This window comes from Marmota marmota, unplaced genomic scaffold (genome assembly GCF_001458135.2).
Source record: "Marmota marmota marmota unplaced genomic scaffold, marMar, whole genome shotgun sequence".
NCBI classification, from domain to species: Eukaryota; Metazoa; Chordata; class Mammalia; order Rodentia; family Sciuridae; genus Marmota; species Marmota marmota.
In genome coordinates this window covers 30262847-30280462 of record NW_025999977.1, presented here as the reverse complement: position 1 = coordinate 30280462, position 17616 = coordinate 30262847, and the positions used below count along the sequence as shown (strand labels likewise).

Genomic DNA, 17616 nt, shown 5'->3' with positions numbered 1-17616 from the left:
GAAAAAAAAAAAAAAAAAAAAAAGAAGAAGAAGAAGAAGAAGAAGAAAATAGAGGAAGAAGTCAAGGATCCAGTGGTGCCATTTATAATAATTTACAGCAAATTGAGTTCATTTTTCATGCATTATTTAGTTGCAGGCCTTAGCCTCTGAACTGAAAACTGGATTCACAGAAGCAATGCAGGAACTGTCAAGAATCCAACATGGAGAATATGCTTTGGAAGAAAAGGTTAAGAGCTGTAGATGTTCCATGGAAGAAAAAGTTACTGAGATGAAGAATTCATTAAACTATTTCAAGGTAGGTGCATCTTTTGTTTTCCTGCTGAAAAGAGTATGTTGGGGCTTTTCCCATAGCAGCCAGATATAAGAATTTTCCTCCTGGTGCATGGTGGCACACATCTGTGATCCCATCAACCGAGGAGACTGAGGCAGGAGGATTGTGAATTCAAAGCCAGCCTCAGCAACTCAATGAGGCCCTAAGCTACTTGACAAGACCCTGTCTCAAAATAAAAAGGCTTGGGAATGTGGCTCAATTGTTAAGCACATATGGGTTCAATCCTTGGTACCAAAAAAGAAAAAAAAAATCCAAACCAAAACAAACAAAAAAGATTTTCTTTCTGAGCCACTCACTAGTTATCATGAAAAAAATATATATTTCCTGTTTTTCTTTTTGGAGCTCTGTGTCAAAATCAGGGGCCACAATAGATTCATTCATTCATTCAATAAGTATGTACTAAAAACTTATGGAGTGCTGCATATTATGTTCTATGCTTTTACCCTACGTACCAGTTTGAAATATAGCAATGCTTATTTTTTAGGAAGAGCTGAGCAATGCCATGTCAATGATCCAGGCTATCACTTCCAAACAAGAAGAAATGCAACAGAAAATTGAACAGCTTCAACAGGAGAAGAGAAGAGAATCTCGAAAAGTTAAAGCCAAGTGAGTATTTTTAAGCTATTTACTAAAAAGAACTTTAAGAAAGAAAATGCCTATTAAAACAATAATCAGTTTCTTAAAGTGATCATATAATATGCTGGTGAGCATGTGGAACAACTGGAGCTCACACACTGTTGGTAGGAAGTAGTACAATCATTTTTGGAAAACAATTTCCAAATTTCTGAAGGTTTCTTTAATTTATTTAAAGATTATAAAATTTTTAAGAAATTTACTATACAAAGAATATTAGTATAATAAATATTTGTAAATAAAGGAAATTAAATTCTTCTTTAAAAATATTTACCAGGAGCTGGGGTTGTGGCTTAGAGGTAGAACGCTCACCTACCATGCATGAGGCACTGGGTTCAATTCTCAGCACCACATAAAAATAAAATAAAGATATTAAAAAAATATTTACTAAAGGCAAACTCATAGCAAGATCTTATAGAAAGGCACTGAGAGTACCTTGCCCTCTATTAATAATATAGCTAGCTGGCCACTGAGCTCTGCCAGTCTGCATATGATGGCAGGTATATAGCCAGAAAAGTTGGTTAATATAAAAATGAATGATAACTATTAAATATAAAAATTCATTTAATATAATATGATATGAAATGAAAATGATATGAAATGGCATGTATATGTTGATTACAACTGTAAAAATATGTGAAATAATCAGAAAGATATTTTTTTAAAATAATAATTGTTGTGCTAAGACTGTGGGGCCACCAGTGATTTTCTTTTTTCTTTTTAAATTAATTTTCTAAAGTTTCTCTAATGCTGCTATTATTTGACTCATATGATTGAAAGTAAATTGACATTCAACACTGTCTCAACTAAATTGAGTCAAGTAAAGTTTCACCATTATGCATACATAATCTTCATTGTTAAGTTTTTGATGTTATTGAATTTAAGACAGAAATATGGGGATAATATTTGTGTGACCAGGTAGAATAGATTATGGTGTTCAGTTGAAGATCTACAGCTTTCAGGTACCTTTGAATTGCTTGGTTAAGCAAACGTGAATCATCCCAAGCAAATAGTCACTACTGCTAACTTTATAGATCCTGGTGACAGGGAACCAGTAACAGAAAAATAAGAATGAAAGAATTACATTTAGAAGTAATTTGTAGATATCTGAAGTCTTGCTTGGTTTTAGGTGATGAATTAAGGTGAACTGTACAAATTGCTAGTATTGGACTTTTTAATTTACAAAAATAGCAATTTATACAATTCAACTTAATAATTTGGACATTTTCTTAAGCTGTTCTGAATTGGATTTCCTCCTAATCTATCAAGTATTAAGAACCAAAGTGACCTTGGGGTTGTTTTCCTTTCCTAGAAAAACTCAAAAAGAAGAACATGGCACACAGGCTGGGCCTGCTCAACAAGCCCAAGGAAGCCCTTTCCGCTCCATTAACATCCCTGAACCTGTTCTGCCAAGTGAAGAATTCACAAATATTTTGCCATCTCAGGCCTATGAGAAAGGTATAGTTTGCAGACCACCACGGTGAACTAAACAAGTATTTCCCCCCTTATTTCTAGGTCTTAAATAATAGCAAAAGTGGGCTCACAAGTTCTCCTTCTTTATTAAAGGAAAATCATGCATTGCTCAGAATTTTTCTTCTTTTCTGGAATTTAGAAGAGTCTAGAGAACCAAAGAGATCCTGAGAGTCTGCCCAACTTTAAAGATCTTATTTTTTGAGAAAATACTAACCTGGATTCTTCTAAATTCCAATTGGATTAAAAATGATTTATTGCACAATCAATATTGTACCAACCATATGAGAGAAATGCTTTTAAAAAATTCACTCTAAAAAATCATTTTGTTGGTGGTGTAACTCCGTATCCATCTTTGTCTGGAAAATGAGAGCTAGTGCTATCTGTAGACTGAAATGGTCACCAACTACATATCTGCTCTTAGGGATGTGAGAACAGATGTTACAAAATGGTACACTGGCAATACCAGCTTTCCAAGGGATGTGGTTACTGACCTGTGTTCAATTCAGGAAAAAAAAATACATAAAACAAAAAAACATTTGCTACATTTTTGTATCCTTGACAAAATCTAGCAAAACATCTATACAGAAAAATGAATGCAGAAATTAACATTGATTTGATGACCCCTCCCCTTTTTTTTGGTCTCATGTAGAAAGTCCTAAAAAGTATAAGTTCCTCAAAGGTAGGATTTGGTGGTTTTCTATCCCTACAGCTTATGGAACAGTTTGGTTTATGTATTCATAGACAATATGTGTGGTTTGAATAACTGAATCTAAAAATATGAATCAAGTGCTTTTTACCTGATGTACTTCTAAGAAAATATTTACTTCATTACTTTTATTTTTCTTACTCAGGTGAGTGTTTACTTTAGAGGCTGATAGGTACAGCCTGGGAAAACTCACTTGATCCATCTGGGAGTGGGTCCACAAGCGGTTCTGTTTTCTTTGTTCCATGACGTGGACTGCAAGACATGAAGGGATGATCCTTATTGAGAAACAGTTTAGGATTGTCTTAGAAAGTAGAAGTCAGATCAATGCCAGGTCTGGGGCAGCTGAACATGTTCACAAGATAAAATATTAAAGGTTTTATTTGCAAAACACATCTTTAGAGAATATGTACCAGCCCCCAGCGAAAGGAATAATCATAGGGCTTGTTTAATCCATTGAAAACAGCTGATATAAATGATTTCAGAGTTGACACAGATTTAAATTAACTGTTTAATGGCAACTCCTTCCTTCCCTGCTAGGTAGATATGGTCATAGTTTATTCTACTAAGTTACTGCAGAAATTTGGGGCTAATGTGCTATAACAAAATATACTGGATACAATTGGTGGTGGCTTATGTTAAAACTTAGGGTTAAAGAACCAAACTTTCTCAATGTGTTGGTTTACCCATTCCTAACGATAAAATGATATGACTGTTAACTATTGTCCTAAAATTCACGGAGTCAGGAGTTGGTGCAGTTTAATTGGGTGCCACTGGCTCCAGGTCTGTCACAAGGCTACAATCAAGGTGTTGGCCATAGCTATAACCTCATGTGATTTCTCTACTCAGGAAGCATCTCTTTCCAAACTTATTCACATGGTTGTTGGCAGGCTCTGGTTCTATGATATTGGCCTCTCCAAGTTGCTGCCTTACAATAAGGCAACCAGCTTCCCCCATGGCAAATGATCTGAGAGAATGCTCAGGACAAATGCCAGTCATTTTATAACCTAATCTTGGAGGTAGGATTCCATCCTTTCTGCCATATTCTATTTTTTAGAAGCAAATTACTAAATTCAGCTTCTACTTAAAGGATTACATAAGGACATGAATGCACAGGGATGAAGATAATTGGGAGCCATCTTAAAGGTTGCTTACCACAATGACTAGCCCTCTGTTTGAAAAGGCAGCCTCTTTTTATGTGGGTCCTCTGATGTGGAAGCTTCATTCATATACCTTATATTTATACATAACTGATAGTCTGAAAATGTCATTTTACAGGACTAATTATACCTTTTCTTTCTTTCCCTCTCCTGCCCAAGAAGGCTTCAAGAAAAAAAAATATGTACATATACAAATATACACATGTATGTGTGTATATATATATATATATATATATATATATACATATATATATATAATTAGTCTCCTCATATCCTCACCTTCTACCTATTCTTGTTCAGGACAATTGAAAGAGAACTTATTTTTTTGTTGTTTGCTTTTTGCAAGACCCTATCTCAAAATAAAAAATTTAAAAGGCTGGGAATGCAGCTCAGTGGTAGAGTGCCCATGTGTTAAATTCTCAGCACCAAATAATAATAATAATAGCAATACTAAGTAAAATATGTTTTGTATTAAATGATGGTAAGTTAAGGAGAAAATAAGTAGAGTAGGATTGCAATTTTAGATAGGGTGCTTGGTAAAGATCTGAAGGAAGGAAGAAAATTAACCTATGAATCTGGAGGGGAAGAAAGGGCACAGCTAGTGCCAAGGTCTTGGTGGGAACAGAACTGACATGCCCAAAGAATAGCAAGAAGAGTATTGAGGCTAAAGCAGAGTGGATGAGGGAGAGAATGGGAAATATGATAAGAAGAAAGAAAGAAAGAGAGAGAGTGAGAGAGAGAGAAAGAAAGAAAGAAAGAAAGAAAGAAAGAAAGAAAGAAAGAAAAAGAAAGAAAGGGAAGGAGGGAGGAAGGGAGAAAGGAGGGAGGGAGGNAGGGAGGGAGGGAGAAAGGAAGGAGAGACAGAGAAAAGAAATCAAACAAGCAACAGAGAGCAAATATTCTAGGGCTGTATGATGATTATGAGGACTTGGTCTTCTTACACTGAAATGGGAAGCCATTGAAAGGCTATGCAGAGGAGTCTGACTTACATTTTAACAGTATCATTCACCTCTCATTTTTATTATCATCATGGTTAAACAATAATTTTGCTCTTACAGTATTCCAGGTACTACTTTAAGTAGTTTACATACATTAACCTACTTAATTCTTATGGCAATCATTTGAGGTAAGTACCATTGTCACATATATTTTGCAGCTGAGAAATAGCACTTGCCACACCATACTATACTTTTCTTCCTTTTGGCTGCTTTTTGTCTTTCCCAACAAAGTATAAAATCCATGAGTCTTTCAGTGCCTGGTTCATAGAAGGTTCTTAGTGCATTGGCGGAATGAATGCTGAATAAGAACTTTCCTTTCTCTGCAGCCCAAGAGTCCAGATCTGTTCATGTAGGAGAGAGTAATGTGAAGGGAATGATGGGTCCTGGTAAGTGGCTCTTCTGTTGGTTCTTTTTTTCTTCCATCCATTCCACTTTTTCCCTCTTACATCTTTCCTGCCTCTACTCCCTCAGTCCCAAAACAGGGATGAAAGAGCTCAGCATTGCTGTTACTAAGATCCTAGGATGTGTGCTAGAGTGGGTCAGTGACTTGTTTAATCCCAGGGATGGTGAAGGCCTGGGGAATAATCTTCATTTTTTTTTTCCTGGCTCCTTTCAATTACTAATGAATTAACATCTGCTGAAATCTCACAGGTGAGTGTTTCATGATGTAAGTTTCCCATGGACCACAGACGTATGGTTTAATTCAGGTTATTTACTGAATTGACAATTTACCAGAATTTCATATATTATTGCATCTTCCCTTTCCCTTCCTTTTTCCAATGTACATCATCAGGGTGAAGGGGATAGCAAAAGAAGACGTTGTCTTTGGCATCCTTCTTCCTCCTCATTCTGTTCTTTCTTCCCTACAATGTTGCTGACACCTGGTATGCTCACCTGAGAGGAGGCTAACATGAGGAGTCAGTACATGCTACTCTAAATTAGCTACAAGTTTGTTTATTTATTTCTCTATTATTATTATTATTATGTGTGTGGTGCTGGAGATTGAACCTGGAACTTTGCATATTCTACCACTGAGCAATACTCCTAGCCCCATACTTTTATTTTAAAAACTCTATTTATTAGAGCCTAAGTAAAAATAGTAGAGGATTTGTCTAGAAGCAGAGAGAGGTAACACCTTGCAGTTGGTGAAACTTTTGATCCTTAATTGACATATTTAATCCTTGAAGGATAGTTGTATGCATATTATGAACACTATTTTTTTTTCATTTCTTTTGTTAGGACATTTTATTGGCTGTTTTTAGTTATACATGACAGTAGAGTTCATTTAAATATAAATATACAAGCATGGAAAGTTATGTCAGATTCATTTTTCTGTCTTTCCTTTTCCTATCTCCTTTTTCTTCCCTTCATTCCCCTTTGTCTAATCCTCTGAGCTTCTATTCTCCTTTCCCCTTTATTGTGGGTTAGCTTCCACATATCAGAGAAAACCTTTGATCTTTGGTTTTGGGGAATTGGCTTATTTCACTTAGCATGATAGGCTCCAGATACTTTTTTTTTTTTTTAAAGAAAGATCTTGACAGCAGGTGTTATTTTTCAGGAGTGAACCCAACAACTCCAGAAGCAGATGAAAACCTCAAGTCTTGTCTCTCAGCTGATATCCAGCCTAAAGGCCACCTCTCATCTGGTGTATGGAGGCAGCCAAAGGATGGCAAAGAATGGGGCGAAGAATATGTCACAAAAGACCACCCAGATAAACTCAAGGAAGCTGGCCAGGGTAGACACAGCTCCCTGGAGAATGTTTTATGTGAAACCTCTTTAGCTGGTAAGTTTCACAGGGAATGCAGGTTAAAATTTTAAAGTATAAGGTATACCAGGGCTTGGAACCAAAGGGCTAGAATCCTGGCAATGTAGATCCAGTGGACAAATGTGACACCTAGTCTCTGGGTTCTTTTTCAGATGAAGCAATCAAAGGCCACAGAGGTAAAGGGACTTACCAGAGGTCACATGGCCTGTTGGGTATTAACCTAGATTTTGCATGTTCATGACATTTAGCAATATAGTGCTTTGGAGATAAAAACCAACATAAGGTTGGTGGAGAAGAAGGCAAAACTTCATGAACTATTTAGTGATGTGGAATCTTCAAAATATAAATCTTTTATTAATAGTTCTCTACCGAAATACCAATCACTGGAACAGGTTCTCTCCTCCCTCCCTCTTTCCTTCCTGCCATAATCATTACTGAACACTTAACTATGTTCAAACAATGGCATTTCCTACAATGGAGGGTAATTTTTTAAACTAATTTATTTTTATTATCAAATACATTAAAAATTAAATAGTACTAAAAGGTTTGTTATAAAAAAAACAGCAGCAACCACTTTGAGCTCTTTTGGCAGTTTCTTCTGGTACTTGCTTCCAGCTTTTTATAAAATGTCTGTGCTACTATTTTGCAAACAGTACTTTATTAAAGGTTAATTTCTAGCTAGAGAGTAAAATTCACAGAGTGTATATTTTAGCTTCTTGACTTTTTACATATATATATCCACAGCGATCATCACTCAGATCAACATATACAATATTTTTACTACCCCAGAAAGTTCTCATACACCTTCCAATCAATATCTAACCAAAAAACTTCTACTATGTCTTCTACTACCATAAATTACTTTTGTCAGTTTTCAAAACTTCATATGAATGGAACTGTATGGTATGTGCTTTTTTGGTGTCTGGCTTCTTTCTCTCAATATAATGTTTTTTTGAGATTCACTTATATTATGGAGGTATTAATTCCATTTTATTAATCACACTAAATGAATATACTACATTTAAAAAAAATTCATTCTTCGATAATGAGCATTTGTACTGCTACCAGTTTTGGGACTATTACTAATTAAACTGCTATGAATATTCTTGTACAAATGTTTTAAGTATATACCCTATTTATCTTGGGTTTACACCTACAAGTGGAATCTCTGTTGTAGAGGCTAAGATTATATTTAAAAGAAATGACAAACAGTTTTCTGAAGTGGCTGGATAATTTTATACTCCCACCACCAATTAATGAGAACTCCAGTTGCTTCACATTCTTGCCATTAGTCAGCATGAATAGTCTTTTTAATTTTAGCCATTCTCATGAGTTGGTACTTGTAGTACCATACTATACTTCAAATTTGTACGTCTCTGATGATATTGATATTGAACATCTTTTTCTCATATGCTTATTGGTTCTCCATAGATCTTCTTTTACAAAGTACCTGTTTAAGTCCTTTTTAAATTGATTATTTTTTGTCTAGAAATTTAAAACATATCTGGCTATGAGGTCTTTATCAGATGTATGTGATGAGAATACTTTATTCCAGTCTATGGTCTGCCTTTTCACTTTTAGTCATTTAAGTCAAATAAAAGTTTTAAATTTTGATGAAATCCTATTTGCCAATTTTAAATTCTTTTAATAGCTTGTGACTTTTGTGTGCTTCCAAGAAGTCTCTGCCTATCTCAAGGTTGCAAAGTTATTCTCATGTGTTTCTTCTAAAATATTTATAATTTTAGCTTTCACATTTAGGCCTATCACTTATTTAGAATAAATTTTGACATATGGTGTCAGAAAGGGGTCCAAATTCATTTTTCCCCCAGATGATTATATAGTTACTTCAGTGCTAGTTACTGAAAATACCTCCATTAATTTACACAAGGGAAAGTCAAGTGATCTTATATGGGTGAGTTTAATTCTAGAATTTATATTTTTATTCAAATTATCAGAGAATTGATACCTTGGTGGTATAAAGTCTTCTATTTGAATAACAGGGTATTTATGTTCTTCCTATCTTCTTATATTTTTCAATTTATAAAGATCTTCTTGAATTTTTCTTAGCAATATTGAGAGAAACTCTACCCTTTTTTTTTTCTTTAAAGCATTTGCCCAGGGAACCTCGGTCATCCTAGCCTACTCTGGCCCATTACACTGTATTCTCCTGGGACTTCAGTCTTCCTAGGAATTTCCTTCATATTTCTCCCATGCTAGATTCCTGCTTGGTTATTGTGTTAGCCAGCTTTTTGTTGCTGTGACCAAAATACCTGACAAAAACAACTTAGTGGAGAAAAGTTTATTTTGCTAAAAGTTTCAGAGGTTCAGTCCATGGTTAGCTGACTCTTGCTTTTGGCCCAAAGGGAGGCAGAAGGTCTTGGTGGAAATTGTGGTGAAAATGAAAGTTGCTCAGCACATGGCAGCCAGGCAGGAGAGAGAGAGAGAAAAAAAATGGGGGGTAGGAGAGAGAGCTCAAGCGCAAGGAGTTGGGGACAGATATAGTTCCCAAGGCCACTCCCAGAGTGACCTACTTTTTCCAGCCACATTGACCAGTCAACAAATACCATCCAGTAGTCTATTCGGCTATCAATGAATTAATCTATTTGCTGGATTAATTCACTGATGAGATCAGAACCTTAATCATTGCCTAAAAGGCCCACTTCTGAACCTTGTTGCATTGGGGATCATGTCTTCAAAACATGAGATTTGGGGGACATCCCAGATCCAAACCATAAATTTATGGTCACTTATTATGGGTTTTCATCTTGAATGTTCTTGGTATCTTGGTTTACTCCTTATTTTGATGAAACACATCATCTAGTAGTTTTCACATACATGACTGATAATTTGGCTTAATATAAAACCATTTTCCCTCATCAGTTTGAAGCAATTGTTCTATTGTCTTCTAGTTTCTAATGTTGCTATTGGAGAGTTCAATACCATTGTGAACCCCAGTCCCTTGAATGTTACCCTATTTTTCTACCTGGTAACGTTGAGTCTCCTTCTCTTTATCCTTGGTGTGCTTAAGTTTCCATGGTGATGTGCTGTGCCTTCCAATGATTTGAGAGTCTTTTTGTTTAATTACGCAGAATACAATGGTCCCTTTCCTTTGGGAATACACGGCCTGGATTTTTTTTTTCTACTATTACTTTGGTAATATCCTTCCACCCATTTTTTTTTTCATTTTCTCTGAAGCTTCTAATAATTTGAATTTGAATCTCTTAGACTGAATTGTTCAACTGCCATATTTTCTCTCCTATTTTTCTTCAATATCCTCTTTCTTCTTGTTTTTATCTGGGGGAGATTTCATTGACTTTATCTTCTACCCTTTTTATTTCTGCTGTTTTAAAAAAAAATGCCCAAAAGTTTCTTTTTAAAAGCGTTCTGTCTTTTAAAAAATAGCATCTTATAATTGCTAAATGGCTGGAATATTTTTCTCATATCTCTGATAATATTAACTATATAATTTTAAAAAGTTTTCATTATATCTTACATTGTCTCTGCTTCTTCAGTCTCCCCCACCTTAAATAAATGCACATATACATTTTTTCCTCTTTTATGGTATATACTTATTCAAATGCCTGAGTATCTTCAAGAGATTCTTAAAAAAAAACTGGAAATTTTGTGTTATCTAAGCTTATCATTAAACGGGCTTCATTACAGATGGTGAATCAGGTAGCAAATGAACTTTTTTGGCAGGTGGCCTCTTCATGTCAATTTCTGAGGGCCTTTTTTCCTTGGGAAGTTCACCTTATCAAGTGGAAGACTCTCCCCCTTGCCTGGAGTGATAAAGCCTGGCTAGTGGCATTCTGGGTCCTGCAGGGGAAGGGGACCCAGGGGAATCTCACTGTTCAGAATGCAGGTGGCCTTCTGTGAGTGCCCTTGTTTTCATGTTAGCATCTCAACCCTGCCCTCTACGTCTGGAGTTGTTAGCCCAGATCAAAGAGAAAGGGCTTCCCTAGTTTCACTCTTCCCATTTCCCAAGGGATGGAAGTGAGGAAGCCAGTGAGAATCTGTGTGTTCAACGCACCTACGTAGACTTTTGGCCATTTCACTTGTTAACAATGGCCCTTACTTGCACTTTCTTGGTGTATCCAGTCCTTGAGTCTTTCTGCTGCTTCTCAGTGGATTCTCTATCTGCAGACAGGAGCAAGAAGATTATGTGTCCTTTGCTCTGCTGAATGAATTATATCTTATATCTCCATTCTGTTTTCTGTCTTCAAAAATTTGCTGTCTTTTTTACTGCTTTTGATATCTTTTTTATTGCTTTCTGTCATTTTGTAGGATTTGGGAAAGAATGATTAACAAAAATTTCCTCTTTGGTTTGTTTTTAAAGCCAAAAGACAAACTGTGGCTCTAGAACTGCTTGAATCTGAAAGAAAATATGTTATTAACATCTCTCTGATCCTGAAGATAAAGGCAACATTCCAGGGGTCAGATGGAAAGAGGAATTCCAAAGAGAGAAGGTATCCATGTATTCATTGCCTTTGCTTTTCAGATTGATTAGGATTTAAGGTAAGTTGTTCACCATTTCCACCTTGGGAATTCTGGGGCCTACAATGAGTTCTAGAAATAATCTTTGAAAAAAGAATAAGCAATGATAGCAGGTAACTCCTGGAAAATCTCAAACTTAGATTCTAAGCAGGTAAGAAAATGAGTATAGTCTCCAGGGCCTGTAGTGTCTCTGATATGGTGGTTAAGAACTTAAAGGGCATATTACAGTGACACAGCCATGTCAATGTTTAGAGAAGCTCAATTGACAATAGCCAAGCTATAGAATCAATCTAGGTTGCCTTATAACAGATGAATGGATAACAGATGCCTTATAACAGATAATGGATATTCTACTGTGTAAATATATATACACAGTAGAATATTACTCAGCCATAAAGAAGAATGAAATTATGGCATTTGCTGGTAAATGGATGGAACTGGAGAATATCGTGCTAAGTGGAATAAGCCAGTCCTAAAAAGCCAAAGGCAGAATGTTCTCTCTGATGTGTAGATGCTAACCCACAACAAGGGAGGGGAAGAATAGAAGTTCATTGGATTAGACAAAGGGGAACAAAGGGAAGAGAGTGGGCATGGAATAGGAAAGACTGTGGAATGAATCAGACATAACATTCCTGTCCTTATATATGAATACATGAGCAATATATCTCCACATCATGTACAGCCACAATAATTGGATCCTAACTGGAACAAGTTATATTTATTCTATGTGTGTATACTGTGTCAAAATATACTCTACTGTCACGTATATCTAGAAGAACGAATTAAAAAAAAAAAGAACTTAAAGAGAGGCATTGCTCCCTGTTGCCATGGATCACAGGTCTCAAAGAGGTACAAGGAAATGGATATGGTGGGTCTGAAGCATTAAGTAGCCATTGGATAAATGACACTGGAATGATATAACTCTTCAGGTGTTCCCACAATACCAGGTCACTTCTAAGATTGCGTGTGTGTGTCTGTGTGTGTGCTCGCGCGTGCATGCACGCTCACACACCTGTGTTGTGGGGCAGTGCTCTAAAGTGCAGGTCAAGTATTGTAACAGCTACTATCCCTAATGTTACACACCTCAATCTATACCTGTTCATAGCGTAGATTTTCTCGTTCACTCTCTGTTCAGAGAAAGCAGGAAGGAAAAAAGTAAGAATTGGTGAAGAAGACTAATGTAATAAAGATGAAATGATCCAGAACAATTGAGGCAGGCAAAGGCCAATCCAAATGAATGGATGGGGAGCCCCTAATTATATTTTTCTGCTCCCTATCATGCCCCTGATTTTGCTTGACTTTGCAGCTCCCAGCAATACACCATGTCACCAGAACATAATGCTCCTCCTATCTAAATGACCAAAGTGAGGAAATATTCCCCGACAAACTCACAAGTGCCTTGACTATTTTCAAGGAATATATTACTGTAAAACTGAGGTGAACAAAATTTAAAGTAGTAATGAACAGAAAAGATAATGTGACACATTTAAAGCTGTGACCAATAGAGATTCTGGGCTGGGCTTCACCTTCTCTCAGTGGCCACCTGGATTCTCACAGTTCCTTCCCATCCCCTCTGACCATTGATTTTTCCCTTCTAGATACCAATACAGCTTATCTAACCCTCCCACCTCTCATTCAGGGTTCTGGGAAGTTTCTAGCCTTTAGGGTTTTGTTTTGGTTGGCTATTGCTAAATACCTGCTCAGTTTACATTAATCAAATCTAAAGGTGAGGCTACCTTTTGGTGTGGCTTTGCTTCCATGTCTGAGAATCCTAACCAGCAGAGTCTCTTCCTAGTTTCTGTCAATTTGGGAAACTAGGACAAGAATGGGAAAAGAGAAAAAGATAATTGTTTGCAGGTCCTATGCTAGGCACTTGATTTTAACTTCATGAAATCTTCACCAGACTTGGGGCTGGTGATGTCAGTGGTGGAGTGCTCGTCTAGCATGTGTGAGGCTCTGGGTTCCATTCCCAGGACCACAAAAACAAACAAATAATAAAACACAAAATGCTGTGATTTCTACCTTATGGATGAAGAAACTAAGATCTAGAGAAGTTTAAAGGCACATAGACAATTAGTGCCAGAATTCAAATGCAGACCTGTATGACCCGGAACCTTGTACTCTTTCCATGTCACACAGTTTCTCTCTAAGGACCTTGTGGTTTCAAGGACACCACTTCAACTAACAGGAATAGGAAACATTTCTCCAAAAGCAAGAGGCACAAATTTATCTCTTCCTATTTCAAAACTCAGGCTTTTCTCTTGAACAACCCAAAAGTTCTTACTTCGGATCTCAATTGACCTGCCAAATAGAGATGCTAAATATATTTGTAGCTGTCAGAATAGTAGAGTTTTTTTTTTTACTTGCTGTCACTTCCTATTTTTCTGACATTCTCTCATGATCTATCACTGAGTAAGAAGAAGTAGATCCCTCTCTCAAACTTTGAGATTAAAAAAATTAAAGCTGTCATATAATCCTCAACAAAAGATAGTTATTTCATATATCCATGATAATGCTATTCATATTAGTTATTTACCAAGCTAGCCCTCTTTTCTTTTTGTAAACAAAGCAGAGAAAAAGCATCAACTCACTGGGGATGTGGCTCAAGTGGTAGCGCGTTCACCTAGCATGCGTGGGGCACTGGGTTCGATTCTCAGCACCACATAAAAACAAAATGAAGATATTGTGTCCACCTAAAAAACTAAAAAAATAAATATTAAAAAAAGAAAAAGCATCAACTCCATATTCTTGATACTCAAAATGAATCTCTGAGCCAGCTGTGTTGGTGCACACCTGTAATCCCAGTGGCTTGGGAAGCTGAGACAGGAGGATCATGAGTTCAAAGCCAGCCTCAGCAAAAAGCGAGGTGCTAAGTAACTCAGTGAGACCCTGTCTCTAATAAAATACCAAAGAGGGCTGGGGATATGGCTCAGTGGTCAAGTGTCTCTGAGTTCAATCCCTGGTACCAAAAAAAAAAAAAAAGAATCTCTGGTTCTGAGTGTGGCAGTGTTGCCATTTATCTACCCTAGAATTAGATTTTCATTATCCTTCTTTTTCCTAAGCTTTTCTGAAACCTCTGTGTACTTTAAATGGACCTATTGGTATTCTCCATGCAAAGGTGAAAATAAATGTATTAACATTTACTGCCTTTTCCATCACAAACTGCAAGCCTTTGACACTTTCTACCCTATTGGAAAGTAACCTGGGTTGAAAATAAAAACCACAACAACTACAACTTGACACTCAAACCTGACATTGCCACATCTCAAACTAAAATAAAGCTTTAGGTTTTCCCTGGGAGGGAAAAGAAGTGAATTGCTCAAGAGCTGCCTTAGCCTGTCTCGAGGCAGCCTGTGCCTGATGGAATGGGCTGGAAGCTGCAAACACATGCTCCCAGCTGAAGCTTGGGCAGATCTTGTTGGAAGATCCCAAAAGTTAGAGTTCTGGCCTCCTTTTTGGTCTGACTCACCTAGATAGGGCCACGACCTTAACATTAAACACCTGTCTGAATACTTATGGGGAGGATTGCCATTTAGCCTGATAAGCTAAACTCCAGTTGCCACATCCACCCAGAACTGAACCAGCTCTGTGCTATAGATAGCCACCAGGTGGCACATATTTAATTATTCATGCCCATCCAGTATGGTTGTAGTGTTCTGTACCTGAAGCCCAGAAGTTATTTTAGCCTACTACTGGACTGGCAAGAGAAAATTTATTAACTTAAAATTATAGCCTCTGGGTAGGCAAAAATGTTTTTGCATCTAGACTTTTGCTGATACAAGTGTTTTACTCTGTCAGCACCATCAGTTGTGCTTTCCTCCATCAGGTTTATGGTCTTTTCCCAGTCTTTCTGCATGGCTTCTAGCAACCCCTCCAAATTCCTCTCTGGTCTAGACAGGGATTACTAAGACCTTCCAAGCCCACCATTCTATCTGTACAGCTCAGATCGAGAGGTCTCTCATCTGATATTTAGGATCAGCAAACTTTGCATATGTGGAGACTCATTGAACAGAAGATGGAGGGAATGGGATGGAAGGTTTCCTTGTATATTAGTCAGGATTCTCTAGAGGAACAATCAACAGGATCTATCTATCTTATTATGAAAAGAGGATTTATTAGATTGGCTTACAGGATCAGAAGCCGAATAGTCCCCATTGGTCAACTGTTGAATGGAGGACTGGAGAAACTAGTAGCTGCTCAGTCCAACAAGCCGGAGTCTAAGAAGAGGAGAAACCTATGATTCAGTCCCAGTTCACGACTAGAGGCTGGACACTCCCTGGAGACTGGTCAGAGTCTGCTTTGGAAGAGGGAAGGAGCTGAAATCCAGTGTCCTCAGGTGATCTCAGCAGCCGTCTAAGCAGCTGCTCAAGAAGAATAAGTTTTAATCTACATTGGTTTTCTCCTTCTTCCATCTTTTTTCCATCCAGGTCCCCAGCCTTTTGGACTAAACCATCTACATTCAGGGCAGGTCTCACCCTTTGGTTTGCTCTTCCACATAATAATTATCTCTGGAAACACCCTCGTCGATGTACCCAAAAGTCTCTTAACTTTATGCATTTCTTAATCCAATCAAATTGGTAATCCCGGTTAACCATCATAGTTTGTATCTTTCATAGGGGAGCTTGGTACCTTATTCTGGTTTGTCTTTGCTGAGTTACAGCCACAGGGAAGTCTTTGGAAATGAGTTGAAAAATCTAACCCATTCTTCTCAATATGATATCATTTCTACTTTCCCAGCAAAGTTCTGCTTGTTGGCAAATTACTCCAGTTGTCCACTAATTTGCTCCCATTAGAACCTGAGGAAGTATTTAAATAAGTTCAGCACTCAGTGACAAGTAGGCCATCACGTTCATCTTTCTTAAATTTGTTGTGTTGAAAGCACAGGGAACCTACTTTCAATTTACTTCTCTCTCTCTTTTCCACTGCACCCTTCTCTGACTTCTCTCTTCCTCCCTTCATTTCCTCTGGGGAAAAAAATGATGCATATTAAGAGGAAGAGGAAAGAGATTTGAGGATGGGAAAGAGATTCTGTGAAACTCCAAGGAGTACCAGGACAGCCCTTGTCTCTAGCCTCTGCAGGCAAGACTTTGTCTTTGCCTAGTTTGCCTCTTAGGAATTGAAAGAAAGGGGAAAAGAGACCCTCTCATTGCCCCCCAACTCCCTGAGCTTTTAGTTACTAGCTTTAAACAAATTTTCCTACTTCCTATTTATAGCAGTCTGCTAGCCAAGAATAACTAAGTGCCACATTAGATGCTGTCATCTACAGCACAAATTAGAATAGATTATTTGCATATTAAATTGGAATAAGTTTAAAATATTATAAAAAAGGCTTCTCTTAGAATTTCCACTCTTAGGTATGATAAATAAGAGTGTACCAGGTGAACTTTAAAAAGGTCAATTGAGTGATAGGCTCTTACTATTTGATCAATACACATTTGTATAGGGGCCATCAGTAATGGGGTCTTTTTACAGTGTGAAGGTATCAGCTAAGGTCTATGACAATTTTTTTTTTAATCTTAAATGCAGACCTGTAACTCACAGTATTTCAGAGGACTGTGAAAATGTGACCTGCTATATTTATCCCTACCCCTGCCCCCATGCTAGGGGTTTCATCCAGGGCCTCATGCATGCCAGGGGACCACTTACCACGGAGCCACATCCCCAGGCCCTGCGTTTATGCTTGTAGGATCTTTTCTTCTCTACACCTGGTATGTGTTTCTTTCTGTGCTCTGTTTCAAGCCTCTTCCCTGGGTCTTTACGGTACATTGTCCAGCAGCACCTGGATTTGCTTCATGCACTGCAGGAGAGGGTCCTGAAATGGCCACGCCAAGGAGTTCTTGGAGATTTATTCCTTAAACTAACAAATGATGAGGTAAGCCATTTTTAAATCCTCCTCTACAACTTTAATTATATCGATCTGTGTTTCCCTCATCTGCTTCTCTTAACGGAGAATCTAAAAAGAGTGATTTGCAGAGGAACTACTACTAACTTCCTTATTCTACAATTACTGAATAAGATTCAGAGAGATTTTAAAGGCTTTTCTGAAATCACCCAGCTTG

The 17616-nt window shown here is 37.3% G+C and overlaps 1 protein-coding gene across 10 annotated transcripts in view; it reads left to right on the top strand.

The window, feature by feature from the left end:
• Arhgef33 (Rho guanine nucleotide exchange factor 33) overlaps window positions 1–17616 on the top strand; it is a 41699-nt gene that overhangs the window by 3682 nt on the left and 20401 nt on the right. For all 10 annotated transcript variants that reach the window (XM_048804511.1, XM_048804512.1, XM_048804516.1 and 7 more), the window contains exons 2-8: window positions 131–295; window positions 816–937; window positions 2277–2422; window positions 5625–5684; window positions 6857–7081; window positions 11400–11529; window positions 17297–17429. In XM_048804511.1, the coding sequence (XP_048660468.1) occupies window positions 131–295; window positions 816–937; window positions 2277–2422; window positions 5625–5684; window positions 6857–7081; window positions 11400–11529; window positions 17297–17429 (981 nt within the window). The remainder of the gene's footprint in view (window positions 1–130; window positions 296–815; window positions 938–2276; window positions 2423–5624; window positions 5685–6856; window positions 7082–11399; window positions 11530–17296; window positions 17430–17616) is intronic.